Source organism: Conger conger, chromosome 2 (assembly GCF_963514075.1).
Source record: "Conger conger chromosome 2, fConCon1.1, whole genome shotgun sequence".
In the NCBI taxonomy this organism is placed as follows: domain Eukaryota; kingdom Metazoa; phylum Chordata; class Actinopteri; order Anguilliformes; family Congridae; genus Conger; species Conger conger.
The window spans coordinates 78,956,747-78,975,288 of NC_083761.1; the positions used below are offsets into that span (position 1 = coordinate 78,956,747).

At 39.4% G+C, this 18,542-nt stretch overlaps 1 protein-coding gene across 1 annotated transcript in view; it reads right to left on the minus strand.

The window, feature by feature from the left end:
* LOC133121354 (uncharacterized) overlaps positions 1–18,542 on the minus strand; it is a 343,999-nt gene that overhangs the window by 189,303 nt on the left and 136,154 nt on the right. Inside the window, 2 exon segments of the mRNA XM_061230554.1 lie at positions 14,202–14,224; positions 16,947–16,962. Coding sequence (XP_061086538.1) covers positions 14,202–14,224; positions 16,947–16,962 — 39 coding nt within the window.

Here is an 18,542-nt window from a genome sequence, read left to right on the forward strand (position 1 = left end):
CGTCGGGTTGGGTATTGTTTGTATTTCATCAATTCCGGTTCCGATTCTGCTAATCGGTTCCAATTCTTAATGGTTTCCAGTTCCGATTCCAGTATGGTTAAAAAAAAAATGGTTAGATTTTCAGATAACAAAAATACAAGTGTTGGTCCTGCAAGCAATGGAATTGTTTCATTAACACGCACAAAAAGAAATTGAAAAATTATATTCTTTTTTACACTTTCACAGAGAAAAAGATTGTAACTGTGCAGTAACGAAAGCATACATACCTGTACAATTACAACATAATTGTCTTTTACAGTTCTTCAGAGAAAAAGATTGTAACATTTGTCAGACATGTTGGTATAGACTACCCTAAATGTGAAGTAGTCAATGACAAGTCATTAATATTCATATTTTTTTATTTGCTCATAAAACAGGTAAAAAGAAGGTATAAATCACAGGCACAAAGCACGAGAGAGTCCAAACTAATCTATAAGAGGCTTTTCAAGGGAATCTCAGCGTAGTAGGATTATAATTTTGTAATTATTTGATGGTATCACCCAGTGATGTTTGTCTTGTGATTAAACAGGGGATGTTGACTACAATCACAATAACACACTAAAGATATGTGAATGGATAGTAAATGGGAAGGAACAAACAGATCCATTTCATAGCTGGGAACTTTTGATGCTCCTGAAATGATAGAGAAAAAGCAGAAAATATTGTGAGAAAATATTGTGAGACTTGGCTGCGCTTTTTATCTGAATTAGGAATTATCCCTATGATTAAGTAAAGCCACTTCTACCATATATATTTGTATTTATTTTGGCTTACTTACTTAGTAACAAGAACCAAGAACATTTAGCAAATTTTAACTACAGGACACTATAAGGAGTAAGGCAAGGAAAACACTGTAAGAACAGAACATCGCCTGGTTCTGCAAGGTCAAAATCCAGTCCACTTCCCACTGAATACAGCCTTTTCACCTCAAACCAAAAATTTTCATATGAGGCTTATTCACAGTGACAAGTGCAGATTACCTCCATTCTTCCAGTCATGGAGCTGTGCCTCCCTGTGTTACTAATACACATACGGTTCCATGGCCACACCACATTTAATGTTACGGGGATGATTGACTACTCTGACAGGCTAATATCAGTAATAGTACACTGTAACATTGTTCTGTGCGTTGTGGGTGTGTAAGAAAGTGTCTCTACTCACCTGCGAATGCCTAGGAGTTAACTCAGCCTGCCATGTCCCCTGAAAGGTAAAACCTGATCGTTACCTGTGTGTGTGTTTCACTGTGAAAGCACCAGATATCCAAACAGGAGGCACACCCATGCTACTTTCTTTTTTTAATGGAAATCCAATCTAATCCATGTTTCCAAAATAACTATTTATTTTCTATACTAAAATAAAAAATTACAAATCCTTACGTCAGGAAATGTCAAGAGAAAACCACAGGACAAATATGAATACTTCAGGAATCCTAAATCACAATAACTTGGCTATGCTATTTGGCAAATGACATATTACAGTTCCTTTTACTTCAAATGCGAATATAGTACATCAATCCAAACCCGATAACATACGACAGCATTTGGCCAAAAATACTTCTTGTAGCTACTTCCCCACACTGTTTCACCAGAACAGAGCAGTCTGGTCACAGGTCAACTCAAGACTCTGTGGGCTCTTCGACATGGCACATTCATTAAAGGCACCATGTTGTGTGGCATTGCTGAACCTCACAGCCTCAGATTGGATCAGTACTGTGCCACTGTTGAATGTGGCTGGTAGCTCTGTAGGGCAATAACAGTTCTTTGTACGTTGGTTTTTCCTCTAGCAAACCCCACTGTTTCATTGGCCACCTTTGGACAGTATGTTAAAAACTGCAAGTGAAAGGTAGTCCTCTATTGGTGCTCTGTGTATGCTTGGCTGTAGTGGTAGGTGTGAGAAGGAGCAGCTGGCAATGTAAAGTGTGTTGGAGGAGAACCTTGCTTCAGAATACTCTCTGGAACAAACTGTTGTGTTCTCTCTTATGTCGTTGTAGAATGTACATTCTGAATGAATGTGACAAATTTATATATGCAAGCCAACAATGTTAAAAATGTATATATTAAAATAAAAAAAAGAATTTCCTTTACATGAGCAAATTAATTCTGTGGTACCTAATTTTTCTGAAAAAGGAATAATCAAATGCTTAAAAATGCAAAATGCAATGCTACACTGACTTTCAATGAACACGATACTTAAATTAGTTTTTTCAAATAAGAATGGTTATGTTCCCTTCAAATCAAAAAATCAAAAATCAATTTAAGGCAATTATGAAAAAATATTTGAAGATTTCCTACCTGAGCAAATCACAGCAACATCTTCATGATGACCACAGTCATGTAACCCAAACCCAGAGTGCTGGCACTGTGACAGGGAGGATTCACTTCCAGAACAGCTCACATCATCCAACCAGATGGGCCCGCTGCCCTGTTGGTAACCGAGAATCTGTTCTAAATTCCATGAAGCTGGGAACTGATAAAAAATATTGTTTTTTTTATTTTGTTCTGCTTATCGATTCCGAGACAAGTATTTTCAGAAAAGCGTGTTTCAAATAAATGGCTTTGACTTCCTGACTGCAAATTAATATTGCACCGCGAATATGTAAATACATAGGCCTACATATCATACATATCTGGTGTTGTGCTAGCTATGTCCATCTGAAGGCCAGAAAGTACTATTGCCAAAAAAGACCATTAACAAGAGTGGTTTCCCAATTTAACAAGAGTTATTAACAGAATATTGAAATGTACAAATAATAAATATGAACATAACAGTGTCATATTTAAAATGCAACAAACAGATGTGTGTTCTCTGTGGTATTGACCAGCACATACCCAGCAGAACCAGCTTTACCAGCTTGAAAATTGAGCTGGATTTTCACAGCCGGTTGACCAGCTCATGCACAGCTAGACTCAATTTTCAAGCTTGTCCATCAACATAGCTGGATCACTGTGACAAGTGATAGATCTTCTTTCATCTCTCCCGTTTCTGTCCACAGTTCTGTTTATTTTATGTTTTTATAGCCACCTAGTTTTTTTTTTTTACTTTGTGAACTTTGTGGAAACAATTCCATTTTAACCATTCTGGAATCGGAACTGGAAACCATTAAGAATTGGAACCGATCAGCTGAATCGGAACCGGAATTGATGAAATACAAACAATACCCAACCCGACGCACATGTGAGAAATACCTTATTTTATTAGAATAACCACTATGTAGTTGAATGGGGAGAACCAGCAATCTGTAGCATTGGCCGTTGACCTTTTGCAAATATACTGGAGTGGATTGCAGGATGCGCAAATGACTGAACCAAGGAGCAGTTGGAGATCCAAATATGGGGATCCAAATTAACAATAGACAATAAATGTAGGAGCATCATTCTCTTTAGATTGACAAAAGGTCAGCCTCATGTCTGCAAAACAACAGAATTAGCTTACAAGGAAATGGCAGAGGTTGGAACACATGCTGTGTTTTCATACAATATTCCGAACATTCGCAACATGTTTAATTTGAAAGATGTGTATCTGATTTCTAAGCCGCTTGTCAGCATTATGATTTGGACTGGTGCCTGCTTCCTGGCTAGTTTCGATCATGAGTCATAGCCTATGAGGTGAGGGAAAAAAAACATGCCAACTAAACAGCTTTCAAAATTGGATGGATTTCAAATTAATGTCACCTCTGTTTCGTACCCCAGTGAAACAGGAAGCCATCTAAAGCCACAAAACAGTTCCCAGTAAGATTTAAATTCACTTACAGCACATATATGCCAATATATATTTCAGTTGAATTTCATCAATAATTATATAGTTGACGAATGTGACATCTTTTTTTGGAAATAATATTACTTAAATGTTACAATCTTTTTCTCTGAGGAATTGTAAAACAGAATATTATTTTTTTCTGTGCGTGTGCAGATATTTTCGGTTCAGCTGATAATTAACTGTTGTTGTTCTTCATGTGTCTGTAACTTAAATTTTGTCAAATGAACGCTAAAAATGATTGAATTGTAAAAGCCATCTAGTTGATTGATTCTCACCCCATGACCAAAGGTAGCCAGGAACTAGACCCCTGTCCAAACTGCTATGCGGATATGCAACTTGAACACCAGATCCACAGCTTTCGTAAATGAACATACAGTGGGAGCAAAAATTATTTTATCCCTTGCTGATTTTGTAGGTTTGCCCACTTACAAAGAATGGAACTGTGTAGAATTTTAATCATAGGTACATTTTAAAATTGAGAGACAGAATATCACAAAATAATCCACAATAACAACATCATATGAATTTAATAAATGTATTATTGTATTTTTGCATGAAATAAGTATTTGATCCCCTACCAGTCAGCAATAATTCTGGGTCCCACAGATCAGTTAGTTTTCCATTAAGAAGCACTCCTAATCTCAACTCATTACCCAAAACACCTATGTCAACTCGTTACATCGTTATGTAGCTGTATAAAAGACACCTGTCCACACAATCAATCAGATTCCAACGTTTCCACCATGGCCAAGACAAAGGAGCTGCCTAAGGACATCAGGGACAAAATTGTAGACCTGCACAAGGCTGGGATGGGCTACAAGAAAATAAGCAAACGGCTTGGTGAGAAGTGGATGGGTATTCCAACATGACAATGACCCAAAACATTCGGCCAAGGCAACAAAGGAGTGGCTCAAAAAGAAGCATATTAAGGTCCTGGAGTGGCCTAGCCAGTCCCCAGACCTAAATCCCATCGAAAAATCTGTGGAGGGAGCTGAAGCTTCGAGTTGCCAAGCGACAGCCTCGGAACTTTAAGGATTTGGAGAAGATCTGCAAAGAGGAGTGGACTAAAATCCCTCCCAAGATCTGTGCAAACCTGGTGAAAAACTACAACAAACGTCTGACCTCTGTGCTTGCCAACAAAGGTTTCTCCACCAAGTATTAAGTCCTATTGCTCTATGGATCAAATACTTATTTCATGTGAAAATATGATATTACATTTATATGATGTTGTTATTGTGGATTATTTTGTGATATTCTGTCTCTCAATGTTAAAATGTACCTATGATTAACACAGTTCCATTCTTTGTAAGTGGGAAAACCTACAAAATCAGCAAGGGATCAAATAATTATTGCTCCCACTGTATATTAAATGTTTGGACTGTTGTCAATGAATTTGTCAAATTCTGAAGTTTCCTTGTAACCCAGATCTGCTGTTTTTTCCCAGAAATGAGGGAGACATCTTGTATATTTAAAGATAATGCTCCAATCCCAGATATAAAAATAAATACTTATTTACACAAGAGCATGTACACCCCACTTGTCTGGACAAATTGTGACATTTGTGAAAATATTGGGGGGACATTTTGAGAATTAATCTTTCAAGACACTGCAGATCCTTCGGCTTGCGAATCTCTTAAATTCAAACCAAAAATGGCCTAAAATGTCCTCTGCACCTGCTTCACTTCAGCAGGCTGATTAACCACCATTCCTGTGATCCATTCCTGTAAACGCTGTCATGCTTTCTTCTCACATCAGGAAACAGACACCTGTCCAAAATGCTGTGCGAATATGAAATTGAACACCAGGCTTCAGAAATGAACATATGCTAAATATTTCGACCACTTTATGAGAGCAAATAAATGTACTTTTAAATTTACAAATTTACAAGTTTCCTTGTAGCCAGGATCTGCCGTTTTCCTGAAATGAGACTGACTTCTTGGTGAATAACCCTATCTTTCCATTACATTACATTAAAGGCATTTAGCAGCTCATCCAGAGCGACGTACAATTAAGTGCATTTGAAAAATATTATTGACAAAAACAATTACACCCAAGTTCAGTTCTTTGTGCATCCTGGCAAGGTTAACACTACTGTATTGTGAGACTTGTGAAAATAGGACAATTCCTCCTGGGTGTGTTGGGGGGGGGGGTAACTTTCTACACTTGCTCAAACTCCTTACTGATGATGGAAAATCTTTAATTCTACTTTAATTCTACGATGCTTTAACTTGTGGAAGAACCTTTGCACTTGTAAGTCGCTTTGGATTAAAAGCGTCTGCCAAATGACTAAAATGTAAAATGTTCTCACCTGATAAGATTATCTTGTTTGCTCACACAGTTCTTTCCATTCCATTCTCTTATGCATTGCATGAGAGAATATAACTTTCCCATTTCTTGTGCATACAAAACAACATATTACCTGTACTACCTGAAAGCTCCCATCAAGGAACCAATTCGCCTGACAAAGAACACTTTATATAGATAGGGTTCTATGGAATCACAGGGTTTCTATTGCAACCATATTTATTTGGGTATACAGCCTTCTTGGCAAAAGAAGGGTGATGTGGTGTGAATACTTCTGAAGGGTGATGTGGTGTGAATACTTCTGAAGAGTGATGTGATGTGAATACTTCTGAATGGTAATGTTATGTTGCTCTTACTTTATTGGTCTGCGAATGTGTGAGGCTTCTTCTGTTTTCCATAAGTGAGACTTCTTGTACATTTAAAAGAATGTTCCTTTGAAAATTATTCACAAAATAACTCCTGCTCAATCCTGCTGTTGCTAAGGTAACACCACTGAATTGTGAGATTCGTGAACAATTTGGCGGGGGATGTCCTAAGGAAAGAATCTTTCAGGATACTGCAGATCTTTGGTCTACAAATGTGCCCTCTTAAATTTAAACCAAAGATTTGACTCGAGTGGCCTGTGGCGTAGTGGTTAAGTTAAATGACTGGGACACACAAGGTCGGTGGTTCTAATCCCGGTGTAGCCACAATAAGATCCGCACAGCCGTTGGGCCCTTGAGAAAGGCCCTTAACCCTGCGTTGCTCCAGGGGAGGATTGTCTCCTGCTTAGTCTAATCAACTGTACGTCGCTCTGGATAAGAGCGTCTGCCAATAATGTAATGTAATGAGATGTCAGAGATTGAGTAACTGCAAACAATTATATTGTGGTCAGTTAGGAACAACTAATTGTGATATTAACAAAAGTTTAATTAACAATAATTATTTCCAGTCCATAGTGGTGGATGGAAAGAATTGTTAACTGTCCCCCCAATATTTGCACAAGTCTCACTATTCAGTAGGGTTTTATCCTTCTATCAACAGCAGGATGCACAAAGAAAATGGGTGCACTTGCTGTTTTGATGATTGTAACTAGAATTGAAGCATTATCTTTAAATGTACAAGATGTCTCCCTCATTTGTGGAAAAAACAGCAGATCTGGGTTACAAGGAAACTTCAGATTTTGACATATTCATTGACAACGATCCAAACATTTAACATATGTTCATTTATGAAGGCTGTGGATCTGGTGTTCTAGTTGCATATCCACATAGTTTGCATGGGTGTCTAGTTCCTGGCTAGCTTTGGTTGGTCATGGGGTGAGAATCAATCAACTAGATGGCTTTTACACTTCAATGATTTTTTGCTTTTATTTCATAAAATTTAAGTTACAGACACATGAAGTAAGAACAACAACAGATAATTATCCCTGCACCCAAAATATCTACACACGCACACAAAAAATGATATTGTGTTTTACAATTCCTCAGAGAAAAAGATTGTAACATTTAAGTAATAATATTTCCAAAAAAAAGATGTCACATTAGTCAACTATATAATTATACAATTCAACGGAAATATATATTGGCATATATGTGCTGTAAGTGAATCTAAATCTTACTGGAAACTGTTTTGTGGCTTCAGATGGCTTCCTGTTTCACTGGGGTACGAAACAGAGGTGACATTAATTTAAAATCCATCCAATTTTGAAAGCTGTTTAGTTGGCATGTTTTTTTCCCTCACCTCATAGGCTATGACTCATGATCGAACTAGCCAGGAAGCAGGCACCAGTCCAAACCGCAATGCTGATAAGCGGCTTAGAAATCAGATACACATCTTTCATAATTAAACATGTTGCGAATGTTCGGAATATTGTATAAAAACACAGCATGTGTTCCAAGTTCTGCCATTTCCTTGTAAGCTAATTCTGTTGTTTTGCAGACATGAGGCTGACTTTTTGTCAATCTAAAGAGAATGATGCTCCTACATTTATTGTCTATTGTTAATTTGGATCCCCATATTTGGATCTCCAACTGCTCCTTGGTTCAGTCATTTACGCATCCTGCAATCCACTCCAGTATATTTGCAAAAGGTCAACGGCCAATGCTACAGATTGCTGGTTCTCCCCATTCAGCTACATAGTGGTTATTCTAATAAAATAAGGTATTTCTCACATGTGCGTCGGGTTGGGTATTGTTTGTATTTCATCAATTCCGGTTCCGATTCTGCTAATCGGTTCCAATTCTTAATGGTTTCCAGTTCTGATTCCAGAATGGTTAAAAAAATGGTTTGATTTTCAGAAAACCAAACTGATCAACCAGCTAAAACGTGTTGAGCTAGGAGCTGGTGTAACTGGTCAACCAGCTACCAGCCGTTTCAAAACCGATCTTGAGCTGGTCAAACCATGTTGGGTACGGAGCTGGTCTGAACTGGTCCAAAACCTAGCTTGAGCTCTTTCTTTTCAGGGATGAGAGAAATAGGCTATGCACATTAGAATGTGCTGTGAGTGCAAACAGTCGGCAGAAAGCTCCTTTTAAGCCTGTTACATACTCTATGCAAGAAACGTTTTTCATGTCCTTCCACATTATGTGACAAGATGCAAGTGAGTGCTGCAATCCCATGCATTTCTGTTAGAGGCGCTGAATGTAAACAGGATGTAAAAACCCTGCTGTAAAATCCACCTATGCCAGCTTGACCATCTTGACCATTGACAAATTGTGATATTAACAAAAGTTTAATTAACAATAATTATTTCCAGTCCATAGTGGTGGATGGAAATAATTATTAAATGTCCCCCCAATATTTTCACAAATCTCACTATTCAGTAGGGTTTTATCCTTCTATCATTGCAACAGCAGGATGCACAAAGAAAATGGGTGCACTTGCTGTTTTGATGATTGTAACTAGAATTGAAGCATTATCTTTAAATGTACAAGATGTCTCCCTCATTTCTGGAAAAAACAGCAGATCTGGGTTACAAGGAAACTTCAGATTTTGACATATTCATTGACAACGATCCAAACATTTAACATATGTTCATTTATGAAGGCTGTGGATCTGGTGTTCAAGTTGCATATCCGCATAGTTTGCATGGGTGTCTAGTTCCTGGCTAGCTTTGGTTGGTCATGGGGTGAGAATCAATCAAATAGATGGCTTTTAAAGTTCAATTCATTTTAGCTTTCATTTGATAAAATTTAATTTACAGACACATGAATTAAGAACAACAACTGTTCCAGTTAACAGCTGTACTCAAAATATATACACACGCACATACGAAATGATATTGTGTTTTACAATTCCTCAGAGAAAAAGATTGTAACATTTGTAATAATATTTCCAAAAAAAAGATGTCACATTAGCTGATCAGCGGCTTAGAAATCAGAAACACATCTTTCAAAATGAAACATGTTGCAAATGTTCGGAATATTGTATGAAAACACAGCATGTGTTCCAACCTCTGCCATTTCCTTGTAAGCTAATTCTGTTGTTTTGCAGACATGAGGCTGACTTTTTGTCAATCTAAAAAGAATGATGCTCCTTCTTTTATTGTCTATTGTTTATTTGGATCCCCATATTTGGATCTCCAACTGCTCCTTTGTTCAGTCATTTGCGCATCCTGCAATCCACTCCAGTATATTTGCAAAAGGTCAACGGCCAATGCTACAGATTGCTGGTTCTCCCCATTCAGCTACATAGTGGTTATTCTAATAAAATAAGGTATTTCTCACATGTGCGTCGGGTTGGGTATTGTTTGTATTTCATCAATTCCGGTTCCGATTCAGCTGATCGGTTCCAATTCTTAATGGTTTCCAGTTCCGATTCCAGTATGGTTGAAAAAATGATTCGATTTTCAGATAACAAAAAAATACAAGTGTTGACCCAGCAAGCAATGGAATTGTTTCATTAAAATAACAAAGCTCAAAATATTATTACCTAATGTTCCGAAAGTAAATACATACAATCACAAAAAATAAACTCAAAATTTCTACAAAGGGAATGCAAAGTTCACAAAGTAAAACAAAAAAACTAGGTGGCTATAAAAACATAAAATAAACAGAACTGTGGACAGAAACGGGAGAGATGAAAGAAGATCTATCACTTGTCACAGTGATCCAGCTATGTTGATAGACAAGCTTGAAAATTGAGTCTAGCTGTGCATGAGCTGGTCAACCGGCTGTGAAAATCCAGCTCAATTTTCAAGCTGGTAAAGCTGGTTCTGCTGGGTGTGTGCTGGTCAATACCACAGAGAACACAAATCTGTTTGTTGCATTTTAAATATGACACTATTATGTTCATATTTATTATTTGTACATTTCAATATTCTGTTAATAACTCTTGTTAAATTGGGAAACCGCTCTTGTTAATGGTCTTTTTTGGCAATAGTACTTTCTGGCCTTCAGATGGACATAGCTAGCACAACACCAGATATGTATGATATATAGGCCTATGTATTTACATATTCGAGGTGCAATATTAATTTGCAGTCAGGAAGTCAAAGCCGTTTATTTGAAACATGCATGGCTTAAAATACTTGTTTAGGAACCGATAAGCAGAACAGAATTTTTCTTTTCTTTTCAGTTCCCAGCTTCATGGAATTTAGAACGGATTCTCGGTTCCCAACCCTACATGTGCATTGCGGCTGGTGAACATGATCATAATAATAATGTCGGCAGCAACATTTCTCTTAGGGTAGGTTTGCTGCAACTCGACTACATTCAGTATGAAGGAATTCACACTTTCAGAGTAACTGAAACTGAATCCAAAACTGTGGTTTGCTTCTTCACAGCATTGGGCAGGAGGTCTGGCAGTTGCTTAGTGGTGGTCACATCAAACTCCCAACAACTTGCATCTTGCTGCACTCAACTGTACATTTTATATAGTGGGACTGTTCAAAATCCATGAAAAATACAAAATAAAAAACAGCCACTGATGTGGAGAAAGTCAAACATTCCGGGCCATGCAGAATCTTGGGGCTTTAGACATGGATTTAGATCGGATTTCTGTCATTTTAAAATAATCCTCCTTCTGAAAATTATTTATGTTGTTCTTATAAATATTTTTGCGTTTGACCTCGTGATCTGCATCGGAGGCAAAACATTCAAAAGAGGAGGAGTCATATTTTAAATGCCACACTGATGGAATCACTGCCAGAGGGGCTATAAATACATGTGCTGAGTAGAGGAGACTGACATACTACCTTGTTGAGTGATTGGTAAGTGCATAGGCCTAAGAATAATTTATTTTCACCAAATTATTCCAAAAACATTATTTCTGTAAAATAAATACATAAAATAATTTAATCAATGACAAACTTTGTTTTCGCCTCTGATTTTCCCCACTAGGTTTTGCATGGTCACTGGAGACTGGAGAAGTGTGAAGAAGGATGATGATCTCAGGAGCCCTGTTACTCCTCCTGATATCCAGCGTCTCAGCTAATCTCGCAGGTAAAGCATCGTGTCTCTTAGCTTTCATTAGCGCTTCACTGCTCTCAATTCCAGCTGAATATAGCGATTTACAGCTGCACATGTGTCATAGAGAACGCAACTCCAGTCCAGGTATGACTTCTTTCAGCTAACACTGTTTTTACAATCGGCAATTTATTTAATTAAGGGCTGCATAAATAACAATGAAAGAAATATAAATAAAGAAATAGCCTGATAGAAAACAATGCTGCTATACATTTAATAAAATAAAAAGAACTGAGGACAGAAACAATAATGCATCAAAGAAGATCTCTCACTTGTGACAGGGCTCCAACTATACTAGCTGGACCAGCTTGAAAATTTAATCTAGCTGGTCAGCTAGCGCTGGTAGCTGGTTTGAGCGGTTACCAAAAATAGCTTGAGCTCATCAAACCATGTTGAGCTAGGAGCTGGTCTGAACTGGTCAACCAGCTAAAACATGTTGAGCTAGGAGCTGGTCTAACTGGTCAACCAGCTACCAGCCGTTTCAAAACCTAGCTTGAGCTGGTTAAACCATGTTGGGTATGGAGTGAGTCTGAACTGGTCAACCAGCTACCAGCCGTTTCAAAACCTAGCTTGACCTGGTCAAACCATGTTGGGTATGGAGTGAGTCTGAACTGGTCAACCAGCTACCAGCTGTTTCAAAACCTAGCTTGTGCTCTTTCTTTTCAGCAGGGATGAGAGAAATAGGCTATGAACATGAGAATGTGCTATGAGTGCAAACAGTCAGCAGAAAGCTCCTTTTAAGCCTGCTACATACTCTATGCAAGAAACATTTTTCATGTCCTTCCACATTATGTAACGAGATGCAAGTGTGTTCTGCAATCCCATGCATTTCTGTTAGAGGCGCTGAATGTAAACAGGATGTAAAAACCCTGCTGTAAAATCCACCTATGCCAGCTTGACCATCTTGACCACTGAGCTGGTCCAGCTGGGTATAAGCTGGTCAATGCCACAGAGAATAAAGATTCAAATCTGTTTGTTGCATTTCACGCATTTGTCTTATCGCCATCATTTAGTACATGTAGCAATGCTTAAGAAATTCCAGAAATTGACCAACTCAATGCCTAGTGAGGATATTTGGAGTACGCTTATTGGTGGTCGGTAACACGCTCCTAACATAGGAGCGTGTTACCGACCACCAACCTCAGACAGTAGTGTGAATACAATGCTCTTTAAAAAGCTTGTCATGGAGGTGAGAGTAGTATCATGGGAGACTTCAATTACCCAAATAGTAACTGGAATTTGGCGACCAGACAGGGAAAAAGTCAGGAAAAAAAAAGAAATGTATAAGATTTATGAAAACGACAGTAGGGGAGACCGGAGATGGTCGTGACACTTTTTACTGACTCACTCAATGTCAGCATATCATATAAGAGTCATTTCAACACTAGTGCAACCCTTTAAGTCTTAGGTAATAGTATGCATACCCTTATCGTCTTGCATTAGACAGTTTTATCAGCAGCCTTTTGTAGCAAAATTTCCAACGAGGTAAAGTTCTGCTTAAATAAAAAGCACAGGTCTTTGATGGACATGCCAGATAGCATTCCAAATGTTTAGGGATAGACATTTGTTTTAGGCTATACATTTCACATGAACAATTACATGACAACGAACCCCAAAGTAAATGGTACAACCATCCCCAATAGAATAGAATTGTAGCTTGTGACCACATGTGGTAACAAAATAAAAATGTTGATAACTGTTTGAAGATTAATAGCATAGAAGTATAGAAGAAAAACCTCAATTGACATTTTTAAATTTTTGATTATGGCTTATTCATGAAATTACTTTGGGTGAACTCTGACCCCAAAACTGAACATAATGACACCATATCATGCGTCATATGTTCACCTGAAAATCAGCGCCAAAGCTCAGTTCTGACCCAAAGAGTAGTAGAGAAGAGACAGGGTTCAGTGCTGGGTCCTCATTTATATAAATGACCTTGACAAAGACATTGAAAGGAGTTTTGTTAAATGTGCAGATGATACAAAACTAGGAGGTTTACTGAACAATTTGGAATCTACTAAAGTAATCCAGGAAGATTTAAAAAGAAGCCTGAAGTGGGCGGGAACCTGGCAAATAAAATTGAATGCTAGGACGTAGCCAAGAGTATTGAGTATCAATCTAAGGAAGTTATACTCACCTTTACAATAAAATACAATACCCTTGTTGGAACACACTTAGGCCTCTGGGGCAATATAAGGGCAATATAAGGTGAACAGTACCATGCTCATCTAGGTATTGGGTATCAAAAGATGACAAAATATTCTAGCAAATCCAATTATAAATATCAAATAAATTACAAAAACTTTGTGTTATTAATACTATTTTTCAGCACCAGTTGACAATGGGAGGGCTTATAGCGTTTCTTCAATGAATATTTATGTGGTATGCAGTCCTGCCAGGTATGTAGGCTTTTCACACCTGGCCTACCTCTAAGATGAAGCCTTTCCACAAAGCAATATTCAGTGAGCCATTTAGAAGACAGAAACAAATAAATTTTTTGATTCAAGAATTTATTTAAATCACAACACAAACTACATACAATGAAGATGCCATTCACAAACAGATTCCTTGGGTACCTTCTGGGAGTTCATTCTCAGATAGTGGTGTACTTGGTGTTTCTTCTACATCTTCATCTCTGAAAATATAGCCTACAAACAAAGATGCCTCTTTACCAACTAGCCTACGTCAAAGACAAAAACGCAAAGGTATTATTTTGAGATGTAATGTTTAGAATCGTTCATAAATTCAGAACAGAGTGGGAACATTACTGAATATTCAGACGAACACAGAGAGAAGTTGCAATACAGCTCAAATACACTTGCTTTTGGAGTTGGTCATTTAGCCAAGTATTTTTTTTTTTCTGCTATTTCCCCAAACATAGATACAGTATGCTAATATCGATTGTGCGCAGTTTTATAATCCTGGCTACACCACTGCACATCATGTATTATTTTGAGATGCAATGGTTAGAGTATGGGAATTTACAAACATGCATATTACTGAAAAAGATTATCAAATAGGCCCTAGTGCTTATCTTTGTTGCACAGGTAGCAGTTCAAATTGTACTCCTCTCTCTTGGGTCTTTCAGCGCACTTATCCCCGGTTATGGGTATGCAATTTGCACTTTGTGTCTGCCAAATGCCATTAATGTAATGTAATGTGTTAGCTTGTGTCTTTTTCATCTCCGCTCCCCCACCAGGCATACAAAACCTGAAGTCATTACATTACACTACATTATTGGCATTTGGCAGACGCTCTTATCCAGAGCGACGTACAGTTGATTAGACTAAGCAGGAGACAATCCTCCCCTGGAGCAATGCAGGGTTAAGGGCCCAACGGCTGTGCTGATCTTATTGTGGCTACTCCGGGATTAGAACCACTGACCTTGTGTGTCCCAGTCATTTATCTTAACCACTACGCTACAGGCCGCCCAGTAGTCCAGGTCATTCTTGCCATTTTCCGTAATGAAACGAGTTCTGTGATGCAAAATGTTTACCTCAAAAGAAGTGAATAGATGACATGCAGAAGCGTAGGCTAATTTAAAAAGTTTTAAAACAATTTAAAAAAAATATGGTTATGCCATTGCCCTTTTCACAAGGGTTCAGCCAACAGAACGCATAATAGTTTCTAATTCTAAAAATGAGCTAACTTAGTGTTACCGGCTCAAGGTAACAAAGAAAACGGCAGGAGAGACTTCGCAACTGTTCCACATTTAGGGTTTAATTACGTGAAAACATATGTATTTCAAACTGATCTCAAACGCAAAAGACAAAGCAAAGCTCCCGCCGCTTCTCTGGAAGGCCAGGCCCACTTTATGTCCTCGGCTGGGACACGCCCCGCGCGCTGGCACATCCCATCCGGGAACACACGGGACCAGGCCTACAAGACACCAGAACAGAAATAAGCAACATAAGGCAGAATAAGGCTGAGAGGCCCAAGTGGCCGTAACACCCTCCCCCTTAAGAGACTTGTAGGCTATCACAGGTCATTATGCCCACAACCATTATATCACCAATAATCACCAATTTAAATACACCAAATTCACCAAATGTGCTTAATTGGGCAACACAGTCCTTAAAGGTGCACACAATTATCCCAATAATCACAGAATTTAAATAAATTCCCATTTACATTCCAAAAATTACACCCCATTAACCCCTATTTCTCCAAAACCATTTCTCAACTGTCGTAACATCTGTAATCCGGGCCCTGGAAAACAAAGACGACAGATAGGAAAACATGGGGTAATAAGCATGAAATGTTAATCAGTGGGAGCACGGGACAAAGCATCAGCTACCACATTGTCTGACTGGGGGAACATCACCCACATCTATATCATGCTGGACCAAATGGGTCTGAAAAAAGCATCAGAAAGTCATGAATTAAACTTATGAGCTCAGCCCGCTTGTCCTCAGACAAGTGCTGTAACAACTGTGGAAGTTCTTTCAAGGTCTTAGAGTTATTAAGACGTGCTCGCAACACACTGTCGTCAGGAGCCCTGATCTCCTCCTGCTCCTGCTCTGCCACCGAAGGATCAAAAGGAGAGACAGGAGACACTATACCATCACTTAAGGCCACAGGCTGCACAACCGCACCACCTGCAGGTGTATCAGAACGCTCTTGATACGGCTTAAGCAGGTTCATGTGACAACTGCGAGCTTTTTCTCCTGTCAGGAGTGGCAATCATATAATTAATATCTGACACCTTTCGGACCACAGTGTACGGACCAGCGAACTTTGCATGAAACGGTGAGGATATAACTGGCAAAAGGGCCAGCACCTTATCACCTAATGCAAATACACGGCGCTGAGCCTTCCGATCGTAGCGCTGCTTCATCTTAGCCTGAGTGACAGACAAATTTTCGCGTGCCAACCGAGCTGCCTCATACAGACGTCTTTTAAAACCATTAACGTAATCACACAACGGTTTTGGTGGCTCCTGAAGGCCTGCACCATCCTTCAGTACAGCCAAAGGACCACGCACAGAATGGCCAAAGACAAGTTCATTAGGGCTGAACCCTGTACTTTCTTGTACTACCTCTCTTGAAGCAAGGAGCAACCAAGGTAATCCTTCCTCCCAGCTCCGTCCCAACTCCATGCAGTAAGCACGAAGCAGAGACTTCAACGTCTGGTGGAAACGCTCAAGAGCACCTTGGCTCTGAGGGTGGTAAGCTGAAGCTTTGTGATGCTTAATATGTAGTTGACACAAAACCTGAGAAAACACTCGAGACATAAAATTGGACCCACGGTCAGTCTGGACGGCCTTTGGTATACCAAAAATGGAGATGAACTGGGAAAGAGCCTTTACAATGGACCTGGTGGTAATAGAACGCAGTGGGTAGGCAGCAGGATAACGAGTCACCTGGCACATGATGGTCAACAAATACCTAGAACCACTTGTAGAAGTAGGCAACTGCCCAACACAGTCCAACTGTAAATGGTCAAAAGGACCAGCCTCCACAGGTATCGGCTCCAAAGGTGCAGGCCTGATGACCTGATTGGGCTTACCAATCATCTGGCAGATGTGGCAAGTTTTTATGTAAGCAGCAACATCTTTCTTTAACCTCGGCCAATAGAAATGGCGCATAATGCGGTCATATGTCTTTCTCACACCAGAATGCCCCAACAGGTCATGAGCGATCTTCATCACTGCAAGTTTAGCGGTGGCAGGCACAACAACCTGTAACCATGGCTCCCCCACCGAAGTGTCAGTGGAGGGGGTCCATTTTCTCACAAGCAGACCATTTTGAACAGAGTACCCATGAGCCATGCTCTCAAAAATGTCAGCTGGGACAGCATGGTCAAACAATGAACACAGGGACTGATCTGCACGCTGCTCTTTAACTAGGTCCTCATAGGACAGATTCAATGGAAAATCGGGTAAGGCAAACCTAGTTTTCTCTGCAGCCACCTTGACCCGCTTGGCTTCCGCCCCTGCACGAGCAGCCGAGCGGGTCACAGCACAAGCTGCAAACACCTCAGGGAACTGCTTCGAACAATCATCAGTTTCATTTCTCAGCTGAGGAGAAGACAACACTACTGGCACAGGGTTACACTGCCAAACGCGTCCACCTGCATAATTATTTCCAAGTATCACCGAGACAGAGTCCACAGGGAGAGCAGGGCGTACTCCCAACTCGACCTCCCCCTCAACTAACTCGGAGTACAGCATGATCTTATGTAAAGGGACTGCAAAGGTAGTGAGATCAATTCCACGAACCAAAAGAGATCTACCAGAACTTGAAGAGGACGAAAATGGCAGAACAGACTCCAAAATGAAGGACTCTGACGCTCCTGTGTCACGCAGGATTTTTACAGGAATTCTTTCGTCACTGCCAATCAAGGAAACATGTCCATCTGAAATGAATGGAGAATAATTGGAATTCGGTTCAGTAGAACGTGAATGTACATCCATCTTAAAAGGGGATGCAGCCAACATATCAGGCTTTACATAAGAAAAGCGGCTTTTGGAGTTTGATTTCAGCACTGGACAGTTCCCTTTCCAATGACCCTTCGCATGGCAGTAATAGCAAATTTGTTCTGAATCAGATTTAACGACTGAATGATCTGTTCCAGAAACTCGTGGTGTATTAACGTTAAAACTTTTATCTCTGCGAAAAGAACCAACATCTCTTTGCTCATCCGATGAGCGCACGTGAGCTTTGTGAGTTAACTCGTACTCATCTACCAAAACAGCAGCATCGGCCTCGTTCTTAGCCTGTTTCTCGGCAACATATGTCGCAACACGCTCGGGCAATGTGTTCTTAAAATGCTCAAGGACAATTAAATTCATTAAATTGTCATAGGTTTTAACATTAGAGGCAACGCACCATCGTTGGCATTGTAAGCGCAAATCTCTGGCAAACTCAACATTGGTTTGATCCGAACGTTCTCTCATGTTCCTAAAACGTTGGCGATAAGCCTCTGGAATCAACTCGTATGCTCGCAAGACCGAAGCTTTCACAGTTGCATAATCACGAGAGTCTTCCAAAC